Source organism: Microtus pennsylvanicus, chromosome 1 (genome assembly GCF_037038515.1).
Source record: "Microtus pennsylvanicus isolate mMicPen1 chromosome 1, mMicPen1.hap1, whole genome shotgun sequence".
Lineage (NCBI taxonomy): Eukaryota > Metazoa > Chordata > Mammalia > Rodentia > Cricetidae > Microtus > Microtus pennsylvanicus.
In genome coordinates, this window is record NC_134579.1 from 97,697,046 (window position 1) to 97,723,637 (window position 26,592).

General features: G+C 52.3%; 1 protein-coding gene across 1 annotated transcript in view; it reads right to left on the reverse strand.

Moving 5' to 3' along the window:
• Window positions 1-1,741: 1,741 nt before the first annotated feature.
• Fam20c (FAM20C golgi associated secretory pathway kinase) overlaps window positions 1,742-26,592 on the reverse strand; it is a 54,279-nt gene continuing 29,428 nt past the window's right edge. The window contains exons 4-10 of the mRNA XM_075975006.1: window positions 18,689-18,781; window positions 15,982-16,097; window positions 5,557-5,737; window positions 4,579-4,688; window positions 4,364-4,445; window positions 3,787-3,846; window positions 1,742-2,664 (exon numbers count right to left, since the gene is read on the reverse strand). Coding sequence (XP_075831121.1) covers window positions 2,415-2,664; window positions 3,787-3,846; window positions 4,364-4,445; window positions 4,579-4,688; window positions 5,557-5,737; window positions 15,982-16,097; window positions 18,689-18,781 — 892 coding nt within the window. The 3' untranslated portion in view covers window positions 1,742-2,414. The remainder of the gene's footprint in view (window positions 2,665-3,786; window positions 3,847-4,363; window positions 4,446-4,578; window positions 4,689-5,556; window positions 5,738-15,981; window positions 16,098-18,688; window positions 18,782-26,592) is intronic.

The window sequence follows — 26,592 nt, forward strand, 5'->3', positions numbered from 1 at the left end:
TGCAGCACTCCGGTTAGGGCCATCTGTGTGACCTCATGTACCCTTTGCACCTGCCGCCAGTCACAGTAGGAGCTGGACATCAACCTGTGCACATCAGGGATGTGCCTGATACCTTCGCTCCTTACGGGATGTCTGTCCTGGGTGATGTCTGTCCATTTGCAATTCTCATAGGTCTAATGACTTGGTCACATCTTACCTCTAACACTTCTGTAACCCAGTGATAATGACAGGCTTTCTAGTCTGGCCTCCCATAGGGCCCCATACACTTGCTAACAGTAGAGGATCATGGGAGGATTGAGGTAGTGGTGATGAGATGCCCTGTGACCCCTGTGGTCATGGACAACACTTATACCCTGCCTATTATAAGTCTGCATTGGAGTTGGCACACTGGGTAAGGGTATCCCCGGGACTCACAGGCCAGGCAGTGTAACCACACGAGTGAACTCCAGGTTCAGCGAGAGAACCTGTGCTGAGAAATAAGATAGACGGTCTCAGAGGAAGAAACGTGACATCAACCTCTGCCCCACCCCCACACATGTGCTTGTACACACACACACACACACACACACACACAACCTGAACTACTCAGACACAGATATGTATTTACACAATCAGCTGGCCATGTGCTATTACATATGAGAGCATCAGGGCTTTAACTGTTGGGTTCTAGCACCACTGTGAATTACTACTGAGGATCCTCATCTCTCTCTCTCTCTTACACACACACACACACACACACACACACACACACACACACACACACACGGAGTGACTTGTGAGCAGGTCACAAGATGACAGAGCTGGGAATGCCTGGAACAGGGGCAGGCAGGTTTTTTGACATTCTTGTGACTCAGGAGTGCACAGGTCCAGAGAGGGTCCTGGCCACTGTCCTCTCCTGGACTCTTGCTTCCTGCAGGAGGTCCAGTCCCTGCCCAGCACAGCAGCAGCTTACTGGAAGGAGACAGACCCTTCCAGCAGAGGAGGGGTGGGGTCTGTGATTTGAAAGAAAAGGGCCCCCGAAGGGAGTGGCACTATTAGAGGTTATGAGTTAATTGGAATGGGTGTGGCCTTGGCGGAGAAGTGTGTCATTGTGGAGGCAGGATTGGAGGTCTCCTATATGCTCAAGCCACACTCAGTGTCTCAGTTCACTTCCTGTTGCCTGCAGATCAAGATGTAACACTTCCAGCTCCTTCTCTGGCACTACGTCTGCCTGCATGCTGCCATGTCCCCCTATGATGATAATGGACTGAACCTCTGAAAATGTCAACCACCTCAATAAAATGTTTTTTCTTTATAAGAGTTGCTGTGGCCATGGTGTCTCTTCACAGCAATAGAAACCATATCTGAACCCTGATGCCAACACTGCAATGGCTTACAGCTCTCACTGGGCCCCTGGGTAAGCCCTTCTATGACTCCTGCTCAGTTGTATCATGACCCTATGTAGGACTGTGTGGATGCTACCCTTGGGGGACCTACTGTGGCTCAGGGCCCCAAGCTTTGCAGGACGGAGGCAGGAAATAGCTGACTTCATGTCACCTCTTTCTCCCTGCCCCTTTGGAGCATAGGCCTTGACTATCCTACGTATGTACTGGGGGTTGTGCAGGTAGCTCCCTTTGTAGCCCTATCAGGCTGAAGACCCGGTCACACAGACGCCGTAAGGGCAGAGCTTGGCCACACCGTTGGGCTGTCTAGGAGAGCAGCTGAACCAAGGAGTGAGGCCCCACCCCATCGAGTCATGGCACACACTTGCTGTATCTTTATTGCACTGTCACCTCACTGCAAACTACTCCACAAAAATGTCCCAAGGTTCGCCTGCTGCCCTGGGACCATGAGCCCTGCATAGTGCCTTGGCACCCACTGTCCAGAGCTCAGCCGAGGCAGGCAGTGTTCACCGCCAACGTGTAAGGCCTGGCTACTGTGCAGCAGCGAACAAGTGGATAGCTGGTCATTTGTATCCAAAGCCCCATTCTTGGGCCCTCATCTGCCCACGCACAGGCCATGATGTCCATTCGAGCCTCCCCTCCCTGGAGCTCTGCAGCCTCTGAGGGAGGAGGCCCTGGGAAGGGAGAGCAGAAAGTGGATGTCATTGAGGGCCAGAGTGTGGTCGCATCACCGGAGGTCCTCAAAGTGGTCCAGAGGTGATCTCTGATCTCCTGGGTGGATCTCCATCGACGGGAGTGCGAGCCTTTTGTTAAGTACAAAACAGCGAGTCAAGGTTCCTCTCCTGCATGTCCAGAGTGCTTTGTCCGGTCTCTGCTGGATCCAGAGGCCCACACATCCCTATCAGAGCCACGAGGGGAGACCCCATGCTCCCTGCCGCAGGTCAGCCGAAGGGGATGACCCGTCCCATCTGAATTCACTGAATTCACAGGTGGCTAGGCTCTGCGCTCCTTCCTCAAGGGCAGTGCGGGTCACTACCTCTTGGTAGCGGCTCTGTGCTCAGTGGCTAGGTCGTCCTCCACCACACTGCTCAACCCGTCCTTCTCCACGCAGTCTCGCACGGCCTGCAGTACTATGCGCAGCCGCCGGTCCAGGGCCTCCAGGTGCAGCTGGTAAAGCACAGGAGCCACCTTGTCACGCTGCAGGGACTCGGCCATCAGCAGGCTCAGTTTGTGCTCCTCCTTAGCCAGCAGCTGCAGCCTCAGGTAGGTGGATCTCCGGATCCTGCGGGGAGAGTGGGGTGTCACCACTGTGAAGGAAATAGGGTGGGGGCTCTGGCGGGGTGGTATCTGGAGAGAGATAGAGATAGAGATGGGGGGGAGAGAGACGGAGAGAGGGAGAGAGGGAGAGAGAGAGACATAGATAGACACACAGATAGAGACATGAAGACAAAAGACAGAGACACCGAGAGCCAGAGATACGTAGAGAGAAAGAGATGGAGCTCAGAGACAGAGATGGAGACATAGACAAGTGGGGGCATGGGTAACTGAGGTAGAGAGGCACAGACAGAGCCAGAGAGGTGAACAGAGGGAGATAGACAGGGGGACAAGGGGCCCCGAGACCCCAGACCTCATGGGTCTAATTTATATGAAAATGGGTCATTCTAGATCAGTGGTTCTCGACCTCCCTAATGCTGTGGCCCTTTAATACAATTTCTCACGTTATGGTGACCCCCAAATACAATTATTTTCATTGCTATTTCATAACAGAATCTTGCTACTGTTACAAATTGCAATGTAAATATCTGATATTTAGGACCCCCATGAAAAGGTAGTTTGACATCCAAAGGGATCGTGACCTACTGGTTGAGACCTGCTGTTCTAGACATTGATACAGTCCTGTACAGAGGGGCAGGTGACAGAATAGGCACCCCAAATCGGGAAGACAGACCCGAGACTGGGCTGACTGCTCACCAGGACAGTGGTCCTGACCGGGTACAGTCTGTGTCTCCCGAGGGATATAAGTAATCTGCTCTGGGAGCCTATGTCCAGCAACCAGTGTGTGTGTGTGTGTTTGTGTGTTGTGTGTGTGTGTGAGTGCGCGCGCGCATGTGTGTGTGTGTTTGAGAGGCTGTGCAAAGTGGGCAGGGTGAATTTAGCAGCAATGAGCAGGACAGAAGAACCCTTTGTCTACATTTGCGAGAACCCTTATAGGTGGGAGGTACCCAGATGAGGCTGAGAGGAGAGGGGTCAGCAGGAGTCATGGGCAGTGAGGTGGGATGGGCTCGGTCTGTGGATGCCTGCCCACTGGTGCTACAATGGGTGGGGGCAGGCTCTGCCCCCTGCCTCTCAGGTAGTGATGGTGGCAGCTGAGCAGGAAGAGGTCCGGCCAGCCAGGGGCTCCTACCTGCAGCACTGATGAAGAGGCGCTAGAATGGAGAGCTCATCGTGTGAGTATTTCCCAAACCTGTGGGAAGAGGGTAGCGCGATCAGAGCCCTAGGAGCTGGAAAGCCAGGCAGGGCACAGGGGCCCAGCCCTGCAGGGTCCCACCTCTCAGTACCATGGTGCCATAGTACCATGGCAACCTCCTGAGGATCATCGATGTCAAGGCTGACCCTGGCCATGTCTAGCACTGGCAATATTGTTTTTGCTTTGTTTTTATAACTGGGGCTAGTAGTCTACCTTGTTAAGCAGAGGGTAATAGCCTCTCCCAGGCAGAACTGACTGCTTATTGGCCCTTCTTGTCAAGTCACAGGCTCTCTGGCCTCAGTTTCCCCAAGGAGTGATAGGAAGTACTCATATGGTCTACCACGAATCTGGCACCCCGTGGGAGTTTTCCTTGCCAATGCACACCCTGATGTGTCCTAGACCCGGCCTTTCAGGCGATTCCCTTGCCCCAGAGACTACTTCTCAGGCTAGGTTGGTTTCCCATGGACGAGGGATGGCTGGCTTCCCAGGGTCTTTAAGGGCACAGAAGACCCACCCGCGTCCATTATCCAAGTGTATGATGAAGGTCTCATTCCCGAACTTCTCAAAGGTCTCGTAGTGATGTCGGTCCATGTTTCCTGCAGGGATAAGCACGTACAACTGCTCAGAGGCCTCTGCTCCTCCTGAGCTGTGGGTCACCAAGTGGTGACCCTAACACCAGTCAAAAGTGTCTAGGTGTTCCTGGCAGCCAGCGCACCCTGCAGGACGTACCCATGAGGAAATCAAAGACAGTCATGTCCATGATGTCCAGGATTCGGTGGCCACTGTCGTAGGGTGGCGTCTGCTTCACCTCCTCACAGTAATCGGGGTCCACTTCCCATCTGTGGTGGGGAGAGGGGGGCATAATGAGACCAAGGTTGAGGGTCTCTCTTCTGAGTGAAGAGGGAGGTCCGGGCCAGATGCTCGGCACCTCCCGGCTCGGCAGAGCCTGGGTCAGTAGGTTCACACATTGTAAGGAGGGTTCACAGTGGGGATGGAGTGTTTGCAGGGACACATCTTGGGACAGGCTATGGGGCTGAATTAACAGGAGCCTGGGAGATGATGAAGTCATCCTTCCCGCCCTAGCTGGGACCAGGGCTAAGGCACTGTCAGCTGATGTCATGCTTTTTATTAGTACCTGGCAGGCAGAGGGTGGGGTGGGGTGGGGGAGGTTGTGTTTTGAGATACCCCAGTGGCAGGTCAGCACCTCTCCTAGCTCTGTGTGGTTAATAGATCAATTTGACTGCATTTAGCATCTCCATGGAAACACGTGTACCTCTGGGTGTCTCTGTGAGGGTGTTTCCAGGGAGTTTTAACTGAAGCAAAGACCCACTCTGAGTGTGTGTGGGCGGCACCATTCCCTAGGCTGGGGTCCTAGGCTGAATAAAACAGAGAAAGCGAGCTCAGCATCCACATCCTCGTCTCTCTCTGCTTCCTGACGGTGACCAGCTACCTCGGGCTTCTGCCACCATGCCTCCCTCATGATGACGTACTGCTCCCTCAAACTGGGGGCCAAAACCATCTTTGTCAGCGACGAGTAACCAAGACACACGGCTGCTACTCTCACAGAGGCTCAAGCTGAGCTGCCTTCACACTACCCTTGCTGCTGCTGTTGAATCTGAGCTACTGATTTTCCCCTCCAGGCCCTGTGTCCTTGGCTGTGCAGTGGGCAGAAGCCGGCCCATTAAGTCCCAGGGGTGCCTGACTCACTCGGCCTTCTTTCGCTTGTGGTAGGAACGACGCCAGGGGTTCCGCCATGTCTTCCTCTTGGCCAGCGACAGGTCAGGCAGAAAGGCCGCCAGGGAGCCTTCGATCTGGTCGGGCCTCCCGCACAGGGCATGCTCCGTGGAACAGTAGTAGGAACATTCCCCATAGAAGCAGATGTTATTGGCTGAAGAAGGGGAGATTCAGTCAGTCAGTGGCCACCACTCCTAGAAGCGCCCACAGTGCTGCTCCAGAGGCACCTTTGTCTTCACAGCCAGGACTTGTCACCCAGTGGCTGCCATGGCCCCCAGATCCCATACCCCGGAACACCCTCAGAGCAGCCACAGGGAATCAAAGTCAGACCCTTGCCAGAGCTACTTGCTGCTCACATGCCAATCCCCTCAGGTCCATCCAGGCTCCTGAGAGTAGAGAAAATGCCAATCAGACACCCGAGGGAGAGAACTTTAGTTATTTACCTGCAAAGAACACATACAGCCTAGCCATGAAAGGAACCACTTACTCAGGCAAAGACATGAGCAGGTCAGGTTCCAAAGACAGACAAATGGAGTCTGGACAGGCAGAAATCAGTGCAAAGGCTGCTACAACCAGGAGGACCTGAGTTCTAGCCCTAGCACACATGTAAACCTGGGGACGATGGCGCATGCTCATGATCCCAGAGATGGAGAGGCAAAACGGGAAGACCCCGTGCCTGTCTGCCAGCCAACCTGGCCTACTTGGTGAGTTCTAGGTAAAGGTGAAGGAAAATAAAAAGAAGGAGCTTGAAGAAGGCTCCCAAAGATGAACATGCACAACACACACACACACACGCACACACGCACACACACACACACACACACACACACACACACACACACACACACACACACAGTCATAAAGCTCATGGGAAGACATCCAGTTAGCTCGTTCGTCTGGGAGACTCACACCAAACCCACAGTGAGAACCTCTTGGATGGTTGTGACCAAAGGGCCATATGGTGACATGTGTGAAGGAGGTAAAGAGCCCTGGGATCCCAGCAGGGTCATCAAATGATGAAGACGCTTGGAAGTCAGCCTAGTGGCTGTCAGAGGGGTTCACGTGCGATCGGCTCTGACCCAGCTGCTCCAGCTGGGGTTCCCAGCATGCGAGGCATATGGAAACATTCCCATTCTCAAGCCTGTGTGGCTCACACAGGAAAGAAGCTGCCCAGACACCATCAGCCAACACCAGAGAAAGGAAACAGTTGGCTTTCTTTTTCTGCTTTTGAGACAGGGCTTCATGTAGCCCAGGCTGGCCTTGAATTTACTATGGAACAGATGAACTTGGACTTGTACGTGTGGGCACATGCATGTATGTATACACACGTGTGCGGGGATCTCAGAACACAACCTCAGACGCCATTTCTCAGAACACTGTCCACCTTGTTTGGGCGATGGGGGTTTCTCCTTCACCTGATACTTGCCAAGCAGGCTAGGCTTACCGCCAAGCAGGCTAGGCTGACTGGCCAGCAAGTACCAGGGAAGCCCCCTGTCTCCACGTCCTTAGAATTGGTATTGCAAGTGTGACCCCACAGTTAGAATTTATTTATATCTATTTATTATTATTATTATTATTTATTTTAAGCATGGAGTCTGGGAGTTGAGCTGGGTACTTGGGCTTGCAAGGCAAGTGCTTTAGACTGAGCTCTCTCCCCAGCCTCTGACCTTGAACTTCTGCTCCTCCTGCTTCCGGTTCCTAAGTGCTAGGCTGCCAGTTTGCTTCACTACACCTGGTCTATGTGGTGCAGGGGAAGGAACTCAGGGCTTCGTCTGTGCTAGGTAAGCAGCCGACCAACTCAGCCACCTCCCTGACAACTGCGGATGCTTGGAACCTCAGTGCTGGGGATGTTCAGACAGGGAGATCCCCGGAGATCGCTGGGAAGACCGTCTAGCTCCATCAGGGAGCTCCAGGTTCCATGAGAGACGTGGGTAGCTAGACATGGAGCAAGACACCTGATGTCAACTTCTGGAGCACACACTGTGGTAGTCTGAATGTCTGTGGCCCCCATAAGTTCAGAGGGAGTGGCACTATTAGGAGGCGTGGTCTTGCTGGAAGAGGTGTGGCTTTGTTGGAGGTGACCGTAGGGCATGTGCCTTTAATCCAGACCTGGAGACTGGAGGGCACACCTTCTGTAGGAAGTGTGTCACTGTGGGGGTGGGCTTTGAGGTCTTTTTCTCAAGCTTCCATCCATGTGACAGTCAGTGAACTTCCTGTTATCTGCAAGACGTAGCACTCCCAGCTCCAGCACCACGTCGGCCTGCGCGCTGCCGTGCTTCCCCCTTCATGATCATAATGGACTGAACCTCTGAAACTGTGAGTCACCCTAACTAAATGTTTTCTCTATAAGAATTGCCGTAGTCATGGTGTTTCTTCACAGCAATAAGAACCGAACTAAGACACACACACACACGTGCATGCACATGTGCGGGGTTGGGGGGGACAACTCATAAAACTGACTCTGCAAAGCCACCTAGGCCATACAGCCATCAGTCGGGATGGAGGCTGGAGAACTGCCAGGAGCAGGTCTGGAAGGGGTAGGGATAGGAGGGGGGCATGTGTTATCTATGATTCCTGACACACCCGTGCGCACGCAAGTCCTGGCTGGTCAGGCTCACTGCCTCTCCTCTCCGCTTCCCTTCTTGGGCTCATCACCCCTCCCTAGTCAGTGCTGCTAATTAAGGTGGAAAGGATCAAAAGGAGGCCAGCCTACTGCAGCTCCAGGTGCTGATGCAGTTCAGCCAGCTGCCCGCAACTGAGCCACCCCCACCCCAGCCTAGGGCAGAGAAGCAGTGGAAGGCAGGCAAAAGACAGGTCTCCAGGAGAGAAAGTTCTATCCCATCTCTTGTTGGCCAGAACCATGAAATTGGATGCCTCTGTTAGCCCGCTGGCCCTACCTAAGCTGGGCTCCGAGCCTATCGTGTTGAAAGAAGAAAGGAAACCTGCTTCTGCTCGCTACAACCTGGTGTCACAGAGGCAGGGATGACCTGCAGAAACCAACGGCGTAGGCACAGATGGACAGGGTGTACGAGACGTGTCAGGAGAAACAGAGACAGCAAAGAAATGTGTTCCTTAGAGCTGGGGGCTTCAGAGGCCCAGCCTAGCCTCTCAGCTGTGTGATGCTGGGGCCCTCAACTGCCCTCCCTGAACCCCCAGGAGCTACCCCACACCCAGGATGGAGTTTTCACAGGCTCCCGGCTTGAGTTTACCCAAGGCCCCTCTGAGGCCTGCCCCACCTGGAAGGGAGGGGCACGCACCCCCTGACGGACCCAGAACAGAGCTGCTCCAAAGTATAAGGGTGTCTGTCTGCCGTGATCAAAGACTTCCCCGCTGTACTTAGCTCTCAGCCGCAGCAATGGCAATTTTGGCAGCGGAAGGATCTAGAAGCGCAAGCAAAGCAGAAACAGCAAACCCAAACAGACCTGGCTTTTCTAAAGGAAGATCAAAGCTGCCTCCAAGACCCTGCCTGTGCTTCAGAGGAAACCAGACATCTGGAACGTTCTCAGAAGAAATCTGGCTGATGGGGCAGAATGCGGTCTGGCAGGGACAGATAGGTGGAGGTGGCTGTGTTTTAGAGTGGCCGTTGACACCCAGCTCTGCAGAATGTCAAGAGTGAAGCATTCAGGCCGGATGAACCACCTTAGGGGGGCCCTGACAGCCAGGGAAGATTCTTGGGGTTCATGCAGTGGGGGGAGGGGGGACAACCAACAACTTGCAACTGACTGGCAAGCCTCCCTGTGAGTTGCAAACCAGGAGCTTGGGCCAGCTGATCGGAGCAGCACCTGCAGGGGGATGTAGGGAGGAGACGTGACAGCTGGGGCTCACCAGTAGACCCAGTGAGGGATGCTGCATGCAGGGCCATCAGCTAAGGTCCCCTGCTGAGGACGGGAAGGAGCTCCATACCAACAAAGATGCAGCTCGTCTGCTCAGATGAGTATTTAGTTCAGTCTTTTGTTTATTAAAAGCTAACAGGGCCCCAGGAAGAGCTCAGCTGGAAAGAGCTTGCTGAATGAGGACCTGAGCGAGATTCTCAGAACCCACATTAAAAAAAAATCTGAGCACTGTAAGCCAGGTGTGGTGGCTCAAGCCTTTTAATCCCTGCACTCGGGAGACAGAGACAGGTGGCTGTCTGTGAGTTCAAGGCCAGCCTGGTCTACAGAGTGAGTTCCAGGACAGTCAAGACTATACAGAGAAACCTTGCCTAGAAAAAAAAAAAAAACAAACAAACAGGAGGGCACTGAGGCTCACACCTGTGACGTCAGCTTTAGAGACGGTGGAAATGGTTGGATCCCTTCAGCTCACTGACCAGTCAGCCTCGGTTAACCTGTAAGTGCCAGGTTCCTGTCTCAAAGTGCGAGGTGGAGAGAGATTGAAGGAGACACCTCATGCTGACCAATGGGCTCTGCATGCACCTACTTGTGCGTGTTCGTGTGCCAAACACAACGAAAAACAAACGAAGTCCAGAACCCTGCACTATTCTAAACGACTAAGCCCACAGGATACTGGCCCTGCGGCAGGTGACCTCGGTGGGCTCCTACCTCAGAAGCCCTCACCCATGACTGCGCTTGGACCCCACATACCCTCGTGAGCTGTCTACCATCTTTCGGAGGGGCTGCTGGGGCCCTTGGGCCACAGAAAACAGTTTAGTAAATTCCTAACTTGCCGCTTCTGCCTTCTCCTGAAGCCCCCGTTCCTCCAATTCATGTTGGGTGATTTCCTCAACTGGATCCACCCAATGACACCAGCAGGTGAAGAGCCGAACTGGAGGTGGCAAACCAGCTCCACGGAGACTGTTATGAATTTTGACATTTGAGGTGACATGATCTCACATCTTGAGATCACAGTGCCAAGTCACAGAGCCAGGTAAAGCAGAGAGAGCACAGGGACCCAGCTGGGACAGACGGCAGCATGGTCTGGCAAGGGGCAGGAGGCTGAGGGTCCTGTCCTGGTGGTAGAGGGAATTCACAGATGTTTGTATTAGAACATCCAGCTTTGTAAATGGCATCTTTAATACTACACAGAGGGCCAGGGAGGCAGCAGTTACTGGAAAACATGAAGATCTAAGCCCCATTCCCTAAACCCATGTTAAAAAAGAAAGAAAGAAAGAAAGGAAGGAAGGAAGGAAGGAAGGAAGGAAGGAAGGAAGAAAGAAAGAAAACAATCTGGGTATGTTTGGTGCATACTTGCTCCAGTACTGGGTAATAGAGACGGAAGGCTCCCTGGGCCTACTCAGTGAGCTCCAGGCCCAGGAGAGACAGACCCTGGATTCAGAACAAGGTTAAAGGTCCCTGAGGAATGGTAGCTGAGGTTGGCTTCTGCCTGCAGATGCGTAAGCAACACGTGCAAACACCTCCCACACGCACTCACATACCTACAGACAAGCACACGAATACATAAAAGGTGACACCTCCATCACAGACCCATCCAGGGAAGCAGGAGAAGGTAACAGATGTGCCGAGAACTCCCGATCTGCTGCCCTGGCACCTGGACCCTCCCACATTAAAAAAAAATCTGAGCACTGTAAGCCGGGTGTGGTGGCTCAAGCCTGGTGGGCAGAGAGATGGGCACCAGTTGTCAGGAGGTAGAGTTCAGTCCCTCTGTGTCCCCAGCTGTGGACGTCCCATGCCCTACTATCCACATGCTGTCTGAGAGCTCTGGGGGCTGTGTCACCTGGGCTCACAGCTGCAGCAGGGGATGACCCCTGCCACCAGCCTGGATGCTGAGCCAGCAGCTCTGCCTAGTGGGCGGCCTAGGTGAGTGACGTCACCCAGCCTGCCTGGCCTCAGAAGGGCGTGTTCTCAGAAGCAACTGAGCGACTGGCATTTAGACCCCTGCCTGACCTGACCAGGATTATCTTTATTTCCTGTCCTCCCTTGAGAGCTCAGGATGGAGGTCTGAGCGGAAAACAGAGTGCTGGGGCTTGAACGGCTGTGGGTCAGCCACTACTAAACAGTGCCACCTCCAAGAACAGGGCGAAAAGCACAATTAAAGCCGCAGTCAGGCCTGGGGAGACGACTCAGTCAGTAAGGGTCTTGGCACACAAGCATGGGTACCTGAGTCCATCCCCAGAAGCCACATTTAAAAAGCTGAATGTTGTTGCATGTGCTTGTCATCACAGTGCTGGGGTAGTGGGGACAAGAGGACCCCTGGGGCTCACTGGCCAGCCAGCCTAATGTAATCGGTGAGCCCCAGGTCCCAGTGAGAGACCCTGATTCAAAAAAACAGGGTGGACTTAAAACCTGAGGTAGGATACTTATCTGAACAAGTACATACAAACATGAATGAGCACACACACACACACACACACACACACACACACACACACACACAAAAATGAGTACATACAAGCATGAATGAGTGCACACAAACATGAATGAGTACATACAAACATGAGTGCACAAACCTATATGAATGAGTGCACACACCTATATGAATGAGTGCACACACCTATATGAATGAGTGCACACAAACATGAATGAGTGCACACACCTATATGAATGAGTGCACACAAACATGAATGAGTGCACACAAACATGAATGAGTGCACACAAACATGAATGAGTGCACACAAACATGAATGAGTGCACACAAACATTAATGAGTGCACACAAACATGAATGAGTGCACACAAACATGAGTGAGTGCACACAAACATTAATGAGTGCACACAAACATGAATGAGGACATACAAACATGAGTGCACACAAACATGAATGAGTGCACACACCTATATGAATGAGTGCACACAAACATGAGTGAGTGCACACAAACATGAATGAGTGCACACAAACATGAATGAGTACACACACACATAAATGAGCACATACAAACATGAGTGCACACACCTATATGAATGAGTGCACACAAACATGAGTGAGTGCACACAAACATGAATGAGCACATACAAACATGAGTGCACACAAACACGAATGAGTACACACATACACATAAAAATGAGTGTATACAACTGTGATTGAGTGCACACAACCATGAAGGAGTGCACACAATTGTGATTGAGTGCACATACAAACTGGATTAAACGGTGCAGCAAAGGACAAGAAGCAGTGAGGCCTTCTGGCACAAGTCAGGCTTCAGATCAGCCCAGGTGCCTGAAAGGTGTGCAGAGCCGGGGGTATGGTGGTCAATCCCTGTAAGCAGTGGAAGGCTAGATGCTAAGATCTGGGGCTGCAGAAGTGAGTGGTCACCAGGGCCAGTCCCTTCAGCGGAGGCAGGCAGTGGGCAAGGTGGGAATCTCAGCAGAAACACAGTGGCCCCAGTCTGAGGTGGGTTTCAGCCCTTTCAGGGAAAGTTCCTATCTACAGCACAGGCTGTCTCGTGGGCCCAAGCAACTATGAGTGATTTACTTTTAGCACCGCTAACCCCAGAGACTCTCCACTTAGAATTGTCCAGCTCTTGATAGAGAGTCCCAGGGACCAAGGGAAGATGAATGTGTGTCTCCACTTATTCAAGGAAGTCTCCCTCCTTCCGTGTGTGTGTGTGTGTGTGTGTGTGTGTGTGTATATGTGTGTAGGCCACAGACGGACATTGGGTGTTTCTCACTGTAACTGGAATCCCAGTGATCTTCCTGTCTCCATTTCTCATACTGAGGTTACAGGCATGTGAGGGTCCATGCCCCGCCTTTATATGGGTGCTGTGGGGGGACATGTGAACTCATACCCTCATACTTACGCAGTAAGCATTCTTAGCCAGCTCCCCTATTTCCTCTTATCAATGAGATCTGAGTTGGTGGTTGGTGGAAGCAGAGCTTCAGCGAGGCATGGGGTCACGGCCTCGATTCTGACACATTTATGAATGTAGCTCAGAAAAGAGCCGCAAGAGCCGATCTGCGGAGACGACAAGCCAGAGCTTTTAGGTCGGCTTTTGTGCGACTCTGAGACTGCAGATAAAGCTAATGACGGCCTTAATTGGATGATCTGCGGGAACTGCAGGGGTGTGAGGCATGGTGGAATTCCTGCCCGCACTATCAGGAGAGCGCGGACAGCAGTTCTGCACCCCCACCCCCCACCTCGTCTGCTTTGCGGGATGGCTATGGGACCTCTGGCATCTTCAGAATGTATCGCACGGGATATATAGGACAGAACAGGCTGGGATGTAGCTTAGCTGGCAGAGGGCTTGGCTAGCACGGATGAAGCCCCAGTTTCCATTACCAGCACCATATAGAACAAACAAACAAATAAACAAACAAACAACAGGTGCTGCCGCACACACCTGGCAGGCCAGCACTTGGGAGACGACGGCAGGAAGCTCCAGATTCAAGTCATCCTTTGCTACCTAGAGAGTTCTGGGCTAGTCTGGGCCACATGAGACCCCATCTCAGTAACACAACAGGGCCTGAGGACATGGCTCAGTGGACAAGCTGTTTACTGCCGAACATGAGGCCTGGGGTCCTGAGCCCTAGAAGATGCTGGATTGGGATGAAGGTCACTTGTAGCATTATTACTCGGGAGGCAAAGACAACTGGAGAGCTAGAATGGTAGGGATTGGTGAGAATTTGGTCCAGAAAGAAACCCTGGCTCAGTAAGAGTGGAGACAGACTGAGTAGTGTACTGAGGTCATTCCTTTGAGGTCAACTCGAACACATACACACACACACACACACACACACACGCATGCACGCACGCATGCATGCAACACACACATCATACACACTACACACATGCACACGCATACACATCATAAACATCACACACACACTACAGTACACCCCATACACATACATCACACACACCACACACACACACTAGATGTACACCCCATACACATACACCACACATACACACATCATACACACCACACACACACCATACACACACTATACACACACTCCATACACACACATACGATACACACACCCCATACATATATACACAAACACACACATACCACATACACCACACACACAGCATAATACACCACACACATAAATACCACAAATACACTACATACAAATGCCATACATGCCACACACACACTATACATCCCTCACACACTATACACACACAAACACACACATGCCACACTCTACCCCCAAATAAAAAACAATAACAACAAATAATAACACAGTAGGTGGAAGGGGCATTGCAGAGAGACCTGAGATAAGCAGCTTGTCACAGGCCTGGACCACAGGGAAACCCAGAGAGCAGGGTTAGAACATCCATGCAGAGATAAGCACAACATGACTTAGTTTCTGTGCATGTGTGGGGTTCACAGTGTGAAGTCTGAAGTCTAGTCAGTGTGAACCCCCAGCCACACACGTCTCCCTGGCATGCAGGGTGTCCAGTGGTGACCTTCAGTGCACCAGAGATCTGTGGCCAGCTGTTACATCTGCAGAGAAAGGCTGCTTGACACATCTCCAGGTGACAGTCCCTCTGGCTGTTTTCTGATCTAGAAAGGTTTGTGAGAACAGGGCTCTGCTGACCAGGCTACCAGAGGCTTTCAAGAGAGACTAGAGTTTTAAAAATATACAGCAGGCCAGCTATGGTGGCACAGACCTGTCATCATGCATTTTGGTGGCTGAGGTTGGAGGACCATGAGTTCAAGGAGAAAAAAAACAACAGCCAGGTATGGTGGCCCACATCTATAATCCCAGTACTTAGGATGCTGAAGCAGGAAAATGGATTGTTGGGGGCCAGCCTGGTATACATGAGTTCCAGGTCAGCCCATCTCCCCAAACCCAAATCAAACCCTAACAGCAGCAGCAACAACAAAGAACCCAATCAATCAATCAACCAATCAATCAATCAATCAACTTAGATGCACAGTTGGACCACAATGGAAACTCCTCTGTATGAGCACAGGAAGGTGTCACTAAGAGACCATATGTCTGCAGATTGGTACACATACATGTCACCCACTGGAGGCTGTATGACTACCCTAAGTGGACAAAGCTGCTACACGGATGAATCCTATGATGTCTATGATGGTTAATATTGACCGTCAATGTGACAGGTTCTAGAATTGCCTAGGTGACACACCTTTGGGCATGCCTATAAAGAAGTTTCTAGATTAGGTTAAATGAGGTGAAAAGACACATTCTCAATGTGCACAACACTAACCCATGGGCTGAGATCCCGAACTGAATAGAAAGGAGAAAGTGAGCTGAGCACCAGCATCCATCTCTCTCTGCTTCCTGACTGTGGATGCCACGTGACCAGACGCCTCACGCTCCTGACGCCACGCCTTCCCTGCCATGATGGTCTGGACCCTGGAACTGTGAGTCACATAAATCCTTCCTTCCTTAGGGCACTTTTGTCTGGACATTTTATCTGAGCCACAGGAAGAGTAACCTAATCCCTAATCTTCTTAGAGTTGACCAAGGCCAGCACGTGACCTAAGCCGCGTTAGTCTTCCACTCCACCCCGTCCTCAGCAAGGTTACCTGGAGACACAAAGAAGGTTCTCCACAGCTTCTTGTCCCGAGTGACATCCCGGATCTCCTTGGTCATGTTGATCATCCTGCCAGCCACAGGAGGGACTCTGCGGAAGTCCAGGATCCTGATGGGAGAAGGTGGGGGAAAGGAGTCTTTACTCCCGGGGCTGATTCTCACTGTCCACAGAGGCCAGATGCTCTACCCTCACTCTCCAGCCATCTGCCGCACGAGGCCCTTGGGCTCAGCACAGCCCAGAACCGTCATGCCAAGACGATGTGCACTCTATAGGGATTGAAGCCTCTATGTCTCATTCATTGACTCTGGCCCAGCCTGATAACTACAATGTGCCCTCATTCCAGGGCTAAATTTAAAAGGGAATTAAATTAAATTACCCACTCTTAATGGGGCTCTTTCTGCATACATTGCCGCTTGCTTAATTAAATGGAGATGTTCGATGCTAGCTAGCTTTTTCCTGCTGACACAGGATGTAGAGATGAGTTGTCCTCTGTGGGCAGGTGGACAGAAGGGGCAGGACAGCCTACATTCCCGTGATGAGGGGCCCCAGGGCTTCACAGGGCAGCTGCAGCCAGCATCATGCCACCTCCAGCATCATGGTTCTGTCTTCATGTGTGGGTACACATGTATGTGGGTTCATACGTGTGGGTGCAGCGTATAAGGTCACCTTGAGTTCAGTCCTCAGGCGCCCGCTAACCTTGTTTTTGGAGACAAGGTCACTCAGCAGCCTGGAACTCACTGATTGAGTTAAACTGACTGGTTATCAAGCTCCAGATAGGTTATCCTCCTATCTCTACTTCCCCAGTCCTAGAACAGCAGGAGTGTTACCGCCATGCCCTCTTTTCAAATGGTTCTGAGGATAGACCCCATGTGCAAGCGCGTTACTGACAGAGTCGTCTCTCCAGCCCCGTGGCTGGCTTATAAGGTGGTAACCTGAGTAACCTCATGGGATAGAGTTATGGGTTCAGGACGCTTAAACGTCTGGGGATTTCTAGTTCCCAGGTAACGTCTGCAATCTACACCAGTCTCCCAGTGAGAAAGCAGATTCTGGCTCGAGGGTCTGAGACAGCACCTGGTCTCTGTAGTCTAGCCAGCCCCATGACAGTGAGCTAAGACCTGTGTCTAGCCACGGCTGTGGTGCAGTCTGGAGGGTCTCGAGGACTGAATGCAGAGTCTTATCCCTCTGCTATTGCCTGGACAGGGGTACCTCTGTACCCCCTCAGAGAAGACCCCAGGGTCAGGCCCATGAAGAGCTCCTCAGGGCACAGGCAGGGCCACCTGGAGTCTATAGTGAACCAGATTCTGCTGGGTCAGGGCTGTCCCTTAAGGGACAGGGGACAGAACGTCCCACCTGTTGTCCCTGAAACACCAGTTCCTCCAAGGTGATCTGTTAAAACCCACAATGCCCAGAACTTCTCTCTGCCCTCATTCCTTTCCCCTTTATTCCCAATGTATCTGCCATCTGCTCCTGCTTCTTGCTGGGTGCAAGGGGGTTGGGGCCCACCAGGATCATAAATGTCACAAGGGCAGGCTGGCTCTGGTTAAGGGTACGAGTGGCTGGCTCTCCTGTAGCCTCACTTTCTGGTGTCCAGGATTAGTACGCGAGGCTGGGGAGACAACGTAGCCTGAGTTCCTTATCTAGCAATCAAGTATGGTGGCACACGCTGGTAATCGCAGCACCGAGGGACTGGGACAGACAGATTCTTGGGGTTCACTAGCCGGACAGCTACCAGCTTAGTCTATGTGGGGTGATCCAGGCCAGCGAATGATTCTGACTGAATGATGCCCGAGGTCCTCCAGTGCAAGCCTGCACACCCCTGTGTGTACCCCCACGCCCCCACACTCTGATGGACCTGTGATGGTTTAGCATGGAGCCGTTGTGGGGATAACGATGGTGGTTGCATGGATCCCTAAGGCCAGGCCTCTCTGTAAGTGATAAGCATGGATACACAGATGAACCTGGGTCTGGATGGCTCTTGGCGGTATGAAGGGACGGGACTCACCTGTTGTGGAATATTAGTTTAAGAAGTGTTACACTGGGCAGAACCGGGCGGAGGTGGCGCATGCCTTTCATCCCAGCACTTGGGAGGCAGAGACAGGCAGATCTCTAGGAGTCTGAGGCCAGCCTGGTCTACAGAGATAGTTCCAGGACAAGCTCCAAAGCCACAGAGAAATCCTGTCTCAAAAAACCAAAAATAAAAAAAATAAATAAAATAAAATAAAAATAAAAATAACGTGTCGCATTTGTTTATGCTGTGGAACATTTGTTTAATGATGCAAAGATGTGTTGCATTCTTTTATGTTGCATTTGTAAAGCTGTGTTACTCTGCCTGTCTAAAACACTTGATAAAAAGCTGAATGGCCAGTAACTAGGCAGGAGAGAGAAACAGGCAGGCTGCCAGGCAGAGAGAATAAACAGAAGAGGAAAGAGCGAGGAAAGGAGAAGGAGAGGAGATGCCAGAGGTCAGCCATGGAGTTAGAAGGAAAGAAAGGAATATAGACTAGAGAAAGGTAAAAGCCCAGAGGCAAAAGGTAGACAGGATAATTTAAGAAAAGCTGGCTGGGAACAAGCCAAGCTAAGGTTGGGCATTCACAAACAAGAAAGTCTTCATGTATTTATTTTGGAAATGGATGGCGGACACCCAAAGAGTAAAACAAAAACAAAACAAAAAACAACCCCCCCAAAACAAGAACACTCACCTGTCAAGGTGGAAAGCAGCGATCTCCGCATTGTGCCTCTCGTAGTCAGAGAAATAAAAAAAGTCAGGCGGCGTCTCCTGCTCTCTCGTCTGCCTGTAGAACAGAGATAAAGGGTCTGTCACAGAGAGGCGTTCTGGATGGAGGGGACCAGCTGAGGTGTGGGTAGAGATGTGTACCAGCTGTCAGAACCTCATCATCAAGGGTTAAATAAAAGGGCCAGTGAGGTGGCTCAGTGGCTCACTGGAAAAGGTACTTGCTGCCAACGCTGAAGATCTGAATTCAACAACCAGGACCAACAAGATAGGAGGAAACCAATGCCTAAAATTTGTCCTCTGACCTCCACACGTTCTGTGGCATATATACTGCCCACCCCATTCCCCTGATAAATAATCATATGTTTCTTTAAGAAATAAATTATAGGCAGCGGGGAGAGGCTCAATGACTAAAGCACAGGCTTTGGATTCATGAGGACCTGAGTTTGATCATCAGGCCCCGCATTTAAAAAGTCAGTTCTGGGGAGGCAGACAAGGGGATCCCTGGGGCTCACTGGCTAGCCATCCTAGCTATTTGGTGAGTTACCAGCCAGTGAGGGATAAAAACAAAGTTGGGTCAGTTGTGGTGGCACATGCTTTTAACCCCAGCACCCAGAAGGCAGAGACAGGCGGGTCTGTGCGAGTTTTAGGCCAGGCACACTGGGGAGGTTAGAATCTGATCACGAGCAAAGTGAGGTTGAACTTGGACCACACTCAGGCCTTTATCCGTGGTCAGAGTACCCAAAATGTTTGAAAGGGTGTATTGCCTGTGTGTAGCTCTCAGGTAGATGGTCTGGTGTTCCTCATAGCCACAGCCACACGAAAGCTCTCTGCAGCATCTTCAGAACCCTTGGAGCAAGTCTCTCAACCCAAGGAACTTCCAGTATAAAAGTGCATGAGGTCTTGACTCTTAGGGTAATTTTGAGCTCTCAGAACTGCAGGAGACCAGCTGAGATGAGCAGGGAGTTTGCTGGATGGGCAGGGGAACCCTTAGATCCCCATAGGGCCCTTCCTAAGTCAGGAAGTCTAAAGGCCAGTTGGTGCTGGCCAGGGACTTCCATGTACCCACCCTGGGCCCAAAGGCATGTCACCGGTCAGTCAGTTTGGGTCTTAGCCCCATGCCGGGTGTGCTGTGTGTGTGTGTACATGTACATACACATACATACATACACACACACACACACGTCACTGACTTAGTCATCCTCTCTGGGAACCACCACCAGTCCTCAGAGGTTGGCACTTGACCCTCCCTGTCTCCTTGCCAGCCAAAGACACAAAGCCAGGTGGCTTTGAAAGGTTAGTGGCATTCCACAAGAACCAAAGGTCTTCCCGCTGATGCAATTTGACCTTAACGATGTGGAACTGTTAGCCTGTCAATGCCCAGTGTCCTGTCTGAAGTAATCCTTCCCCCACCCCCACATCCACCCCAGGCCAGACAGATGAGAACACAGCCTGAAGGCTCGCCTCCCAGGACAGATCTTTCAACAGTTATGCTATTTTCCTTTCCAGGTGTACAAATGAGGACTTGGGGCTACCATCCTACACACTGGTGAGGGATGAGATTTATATACAAGGTGTGTTTAAGGCTTGCTGCAGCCTAGGGTGGGCTTCAGGTAGCAGGTAGGGGCCAACAAGATAGTTCCCTGGACAAGACTTGATCAATAACCGCATCCCCTTCTCAACCTTACAGAAGTCAATGTGCAAAGCTGAGTGGGTGTGTAGGTGTGGGGGGGGCAGTGTGACATTATGGACACACACGTTGCAGGTTGATGACTGAAAATAGCAGTGGCCTCACACCCTCACATGTGTGTGCACATCAAAAGAGGACAACCCTGAGTGTTGTTTCTCAGGAGCTGACCATCGGTTTGGCTTTTTTTCCAGGTCTCTCTCTCTCATTGGCCTAGACAAGTTAGGCCAGGCTGGCTGGCCAGGGCGCTCCAGGAATCCGCCTGTTTCCGCCTCCCTATGCTGAGGTTACAAATGCACACTTGATGTCCTGCATTGGCATCCATATGTCCTGCATTTTACATTGGTGTGGGGAACCAAGCAAGGCCCCCCTGCTTGCACAGCAAGCCCTTTAGTGACTGAGCTATGTCCCCAGAACCCCTAGATGGGAGGGTGCTGATGGACTGATAAACTTGCAGCATGGATATCCACTGGACACTTGGCGTGGGTCTCAGTGGAGTTGCAGGGGGACCAGGAAGGGCTGATTCAGGCCATGGCTGCTGAGGGTCCATGCAGGGCTGCGAGGGCTAACTTCTGACCACCCATGACAGGCACGCATATGCCGGCACGTGCATGCTGTCACCTACACACACTGAGCTCCATGGCTATTAACACCGTGCACATGTGTGTGACGCACAGATACCCGGCAGGCAGTGCAGGCTGTTGGGGGACTTGGGAAAGAAGGGGTTAAACAAGCTCTGATGCTTTCCAGGTCCGGCTGTGAAGGGAAGCCTTGAAAAGGCAGCCTGATTACCCCCACCCATCTGAAGAACCTCAAAGAAGGGGGGATATCGATGATGGGGGACAGGACACAGACACATCAGCAACTTTCCTCCTGGAGTGCATGGATCCTGTCATTAAAATACAGCCTATAGGGGGCTGAGGATGTGTCTCAGTTGGGAGTCCTGGGTTCTCTTCTAGTGCCACATAAACCAGGCACGGTGGAGCACACATATAACCTAGTACTTGGGAAGTAGAAGCTGGAGGGACAGAAGTTCAAGGTCATCCTGGGCTACTTGAGTTCCTGACTTAAGTTAAAAAAAAAAAAAAGGAAAACAAACCACCAAACCTGTATGGCCACTTTTGCTGACATAAGCTCTCTTCCCTGCCACCTCCTGAGTATCCCAGGAGGACAGCCAAGACCCCCACAGCTGGCCTTTGCCTGTGCTGTGCCCTCTTTCCCTTCTGGGAAGCTTGACTTGGCTGTCTCCTCTGTATGGCCTATCCCGAGGGGGCAGAAACAGAGTGGGGGCTCCCTCCCCAGAGCACTTGGCAGGGTGACACTGGAAGGCATTGTTAGCCAGGCCCTGGGAGAAGCACAGGGATGACGGTGTTCCCTCCTCAGGACCCTGAGTACAGCCAAAGGCTTGCCTCGGAACTGCTGTGTGAGGACAAAGAACAAGAGGGCAGCTGATCACCACCCTGCGGTCACCTCCACTCACTGACCTGGGGGCGACCAGGCAGCGGATGGACCAGCCTTCCTGTCCACGCAGTCACCTCCACTCACTGACTGGGGACCACCAGGCAGCGGACCAGCCATCCTGTCCACAATCTAAGCCTCTCCCCGCTCTGGCTTCCCCCACCCCGCTTGCTCCTTTGAGGAGGTGACATTTCTCAGGTCCAAGTGGCTTAGAGCCCTGTGGCTTCCTGGAAGGGCGCCTGGCATGACCTGATTCCTGGTTCCGCATCCCCAGGTTCAGAAACTCACCTTCTCCCCTCCCCAGAAGCTGGCTGATATCCCGGACCCTCAGCAACCAACCTCCATATACTTCACAACCCGCAGGTGTCCCTGGCTCCTGGGTACCTTCTTTCCTGGAATAACCCAAGGGTTCATAGAAATGACAACAAGTGTGTTCCATGCGGAGGAGTGCCTCTCTTGTTCTAAATGCCTCTCGGGCGCTCTACGTCCATTCTGACCTGGGACTCCTGGCATTCTGTTCTCTCTTCAAATGCTGCCCTGTGGAACCTTGCCCCTGAGGAGGGGCAGGAACAGTGCTTGACCCTCGGGCCTCTGTTTCCCTTTCTGTACAATAACAGAGAGTACAAGAAGAGCCCAGAATGGTCTACAGGAAGAGGTGAGATAAAGGGACGAAGGGTCCTCAGATGTCCCCCAAATGACCCAAGCCAGGCTCCTTTCCCCAGGACACCAGCTATCCTCTGGCTCTCACTGCACTCCACTGGAGGGCCAAGTACGGGGTCCATGTGGCTGCTGGTCACCATGGATCTCTCAGAATCTAGTGACATGACTGTGGCTATGGATGGCCTCCACACTTAGGAATCAGTGTCTCTACCAGCAGCCATTCTGCCCTTGAGTATGTGTGTGGAGGAGTCTGTTACAAACCAGGGGCCCCACACACCTCTTCTGATCTGCTCGGCCAGAGTCCTAGTGCTGGGCCCAGGAAGCTGCATTTTAGTGAGTTTCTATGATTTCATGCAACCAAAGTCAGAGCCACTGCCAAGGGCATCCCACAGAGGGTCCGGCTCCCGTAGGCTGGCCCCCTTATCATCCATAATTAACACTGACTTGCCTGTACTCAGCTCTCCCAAGGATGCCCGTAATCTCCCAATAGCAGAGTCTACAATAAGCTCCTGGTGGACAGGGTTCTATGGGATCAGGGCTGTATTCAGGGTTGGAGACATTGCCATCCCCAACTCTCTACCAGAGTCTAGGGGCCACCGTACCAGGCAGAAGAAGACCCAAGACTTAGATACTTCATGCAAATTACAGGAAGCGCCTGACAAGCATGCATGTGAGGGAACCAAAGTGGGCCAGGACACAGAGCCTGTCCTATGCCCTCTTGTTCTCCAAGAGACAACTCTGGGGCTGCCACACAACAGGTCCCTCAGACACAGAGACCCTGCCTCGGCTCTGCAGTGTTGTCCTGGAGGCTGGTGGTGGTCCTGTCATTCCTATTTGGTGTGGCCCATGTCTCTTATTCCAGCACTGGGGAAGCTGAGGCGGGGGCGGGGGAGGGGATGAATCACACGTTCAAAGATTATTGTCTGTAGAGTGAGTTCAAAATCAGCCTAGGCAACTTAAGGTGACCCTGTCTTGAAACTAACAAACAAAGAAAAAACCCAATACAATCCTGTCGTCATGGTAACTTATGCCAGCTACCATGTGCTCTGCTGACCTGAAACACAGCACACAGACCCTGGCCTGTGGGAAGCAAGGCCATGCACACTGGGATCTGCTATGATGAGGTTATACTTGGGCCTAGAAGCCTCCAGACTCTACTCCTCTCTGTTGTCCAAGGCCAGCTCTAGCCTGGAACCTCTGGAAGCTTCTGGAACCCACCACAGATGCCATGCAGGCTCTGGCCTCTTCTACATCAAGCTGTTCCTGGTAACTCTTTCCCACCTTCTGAGGCTGTGACCTTCAAAGCGGTGACTGGTCTGTGCCTCAGAACAGAACTACCTCAGGTTCTGGAGGTCAGTAGGATGGTTTTCTAGGAGATGTAGGCTCAGAAGGGGCAAGAATGGGAGGAGCTGGGCCTTTGGGAAGATGCTGACAAGGTGGATCCCTGTGGGGCTACTGTGTCGGGTCTGCACCAAGATCAAGGTGGCAACTGAGGACCTTCCTTGGGTCCTTGAAAAGTGCCCAGAGCACCACCATCTGCCTGGCAGCTAGCAGAATTCCCAGTGGGCAGTCAGGCTTCAGAGCCAAAATGCTGTCAGGGACAAGGCCCAGGCCACTGAACAGTGACATACAGAGACATCTCTGGAGCCACTACAGTCAGTGTTGCTATGAGACCTGGATGCCCCTTCAGAGGCCTGCTGCCTAGCACCCCTGGCCACGCTCACCTCTGACTGGCAGACCCTGGCTGCCTTTGCTCAGCAGAGACAGAAGATCTGCCTCTGGCCAACTTTAGGCTGGTGCTTTGGAAAAGTACTAGACCCGCTGTTCCCCCGAGCAGAGGACACATTTGGTGAACGCAGTTGCATGAGTCCCAGGAGCACTCAGGTATGGCGGGCAGGTGCAAGGGTTGGCCTTCCCTTCCAGGAGGGGAAGATGTTATCACACACTCCGTTGGCTAGGTACCCAGAACAAGGAACTGCCTGGACCAGGGGAGGGATAGGGCTATGCGGATGTGTGTTTACTGGAACAGGAGTAAGCTGCGAACCCAGGGCCCAGGTTGGCCACCAATAGCTCCCTGTAGGTTAGGCCCAGCCATATGGCCTCACTGTGGCTGGGCAAGCTGCCACCAGCCGGAGCAAGACAGCCATCTCAGCAAGTGGGAAATATGCTCGCCCGACAGGCTTAGCATGAGCAGCTTGACTGTACTTTCTGAGGGTGGGAGTAGAGGGGATAAGCAAGGTTTTAAGTTCATAGAAAAAAGTGTAAATAAATTAGCAGCCAGCCATACATGGTGGTGCACCCTGTAACCCAGTACTCAGGAGGCAGAGGGAAAGAGTGGTCATAAGTTCCCGGCCTATGAAGGGAGAGTTCAGGTCAGGTGGGGCTACAGAGTAAGTAAAATCTACTTCCCCCGAAGAGTTACCTGATGTATATATGAAATAATTCTCTATTAAGACTCATCTGGGGAGGGAGTTTGCGTGTGGTCATCACAACCCACAATGCGTCCCCAGGACTGTGGATGACATTCTAGCAGAGTGTCACACCCTCCCTTTATAGAAAGAGCTGGAGTTGGGGGACTGTGTGCTTATGAGCACGGATGTTCGCAGCTTGCGCTGAGGTCTTGTGATACTGTCCTTATTTTAACCTTCCGGGAACCTCTGAGATGTGAGTGGACCGCGAAACTTTCCCAGTGGACTGCAGTGGGCACTGGCAGTGTGCCTGAGGGGGCTTCAAGACAAGGTCCATGGCTCATGGTCTCTGTGCCCTGGCAGCATGGTTGGGTGCCACAGCCTCACAGTGGTAAGGGAGCTTGGCTGTCCTGTCTCCTCCATGTCCTCCTATGGGCTCTGGAGCAACAGGTCAGAGTAGGAAGGGCCTGTAAGAGACTCTCGAAGACTTGCCTTTCGGTCTATGAGGTTACTCATTCAAGTGCACACAAGGTAAACACTATGTGGGGTTCCAGCGAGGTGTTGGAGGAGACACAGGGCATTGGGACAGCCCCTCCCCTCAGCAGCCTAGAGCCAGCCCCACCTGTAGCCAAGACCTAGACCCAAGGACTAGGTGGTCAGTGGGCACACTTCCCTAACAAGGATCTGTTAGTCATGGCGACGGCCCCCATCTTGGCCTCCAAGATCAAAATCAGCTCCAGATGGCTACACCTGGCCTTCATCCTGAGGCATCAGCTGCAGGAAGTTGCAGAGCTGGCTTCTGAAGCCACCAGATGGGGCTGGAGAGGAGGGTCATGAGCCAGGTTCCATGGTGGTGGCTTTAAGCAGGGTACTCTGCACTAAAATCACCTTGGGCAAGGAGAGAGGGAACCCAGGAAACCCCAAGCCAAGTGCCTGAACAGGCCTTCTACCACAGGGATGCTGAAGCAGCATCACACAGCTCCAACTGGTCCCCAAAGGCCACGAGAAACGCAGGCACCAAGGTGCCTACAACATTCCACATCCTCTTTCCCTTGTCCCTGGGGCTGAAAACACCTAAGATTCTTTTAGAACAACTTCTCTGAGCTCTAACGAAAACACAGTCAAGCACTGAATAACGATCCCGCCATGGTGTCCACATCGGAATCTCCCAGGATCTGAGCACACAGCTCCTTCCAGGGGAGGAGGAGCTCAGCACACACTAGTTGGGACCTCAGTATCATTTTCCTCGCGGTATAGCTAAGGAAATCAAGGCAGAGTTGGGAAATAACTTGCCCCAGGCTCCGAAGATGTGAAGCCAAATTTTGTAGCAGAACAGGCTGACACCCCAAGTCCTGGCACTGGGCCACAAAGTTGTACTGGTTACAGCTCAGATCTGAGCCTGGGGCTGACTGCCCACACCCTTTCTGGGGCCAACGCAGGCAGCACTGATGCCTGGCTAGCAGTCAGAGAACCAGCTGGGAACAGGCTGCTCCCGCCTGGCTGCAGTGCCAGCAAGCTTCTATGAACCTCTCCAGTCACTCACAATACACGTGGCAATCAGCTTGCCATGTGTGAGAGCTGTGAATACCCCCAGAGAACCTTTTAGGTGTTGGGCTCTGCCTTCGGGGCACCAAGTGTGCCGTCTCATTTGCTCTTCAC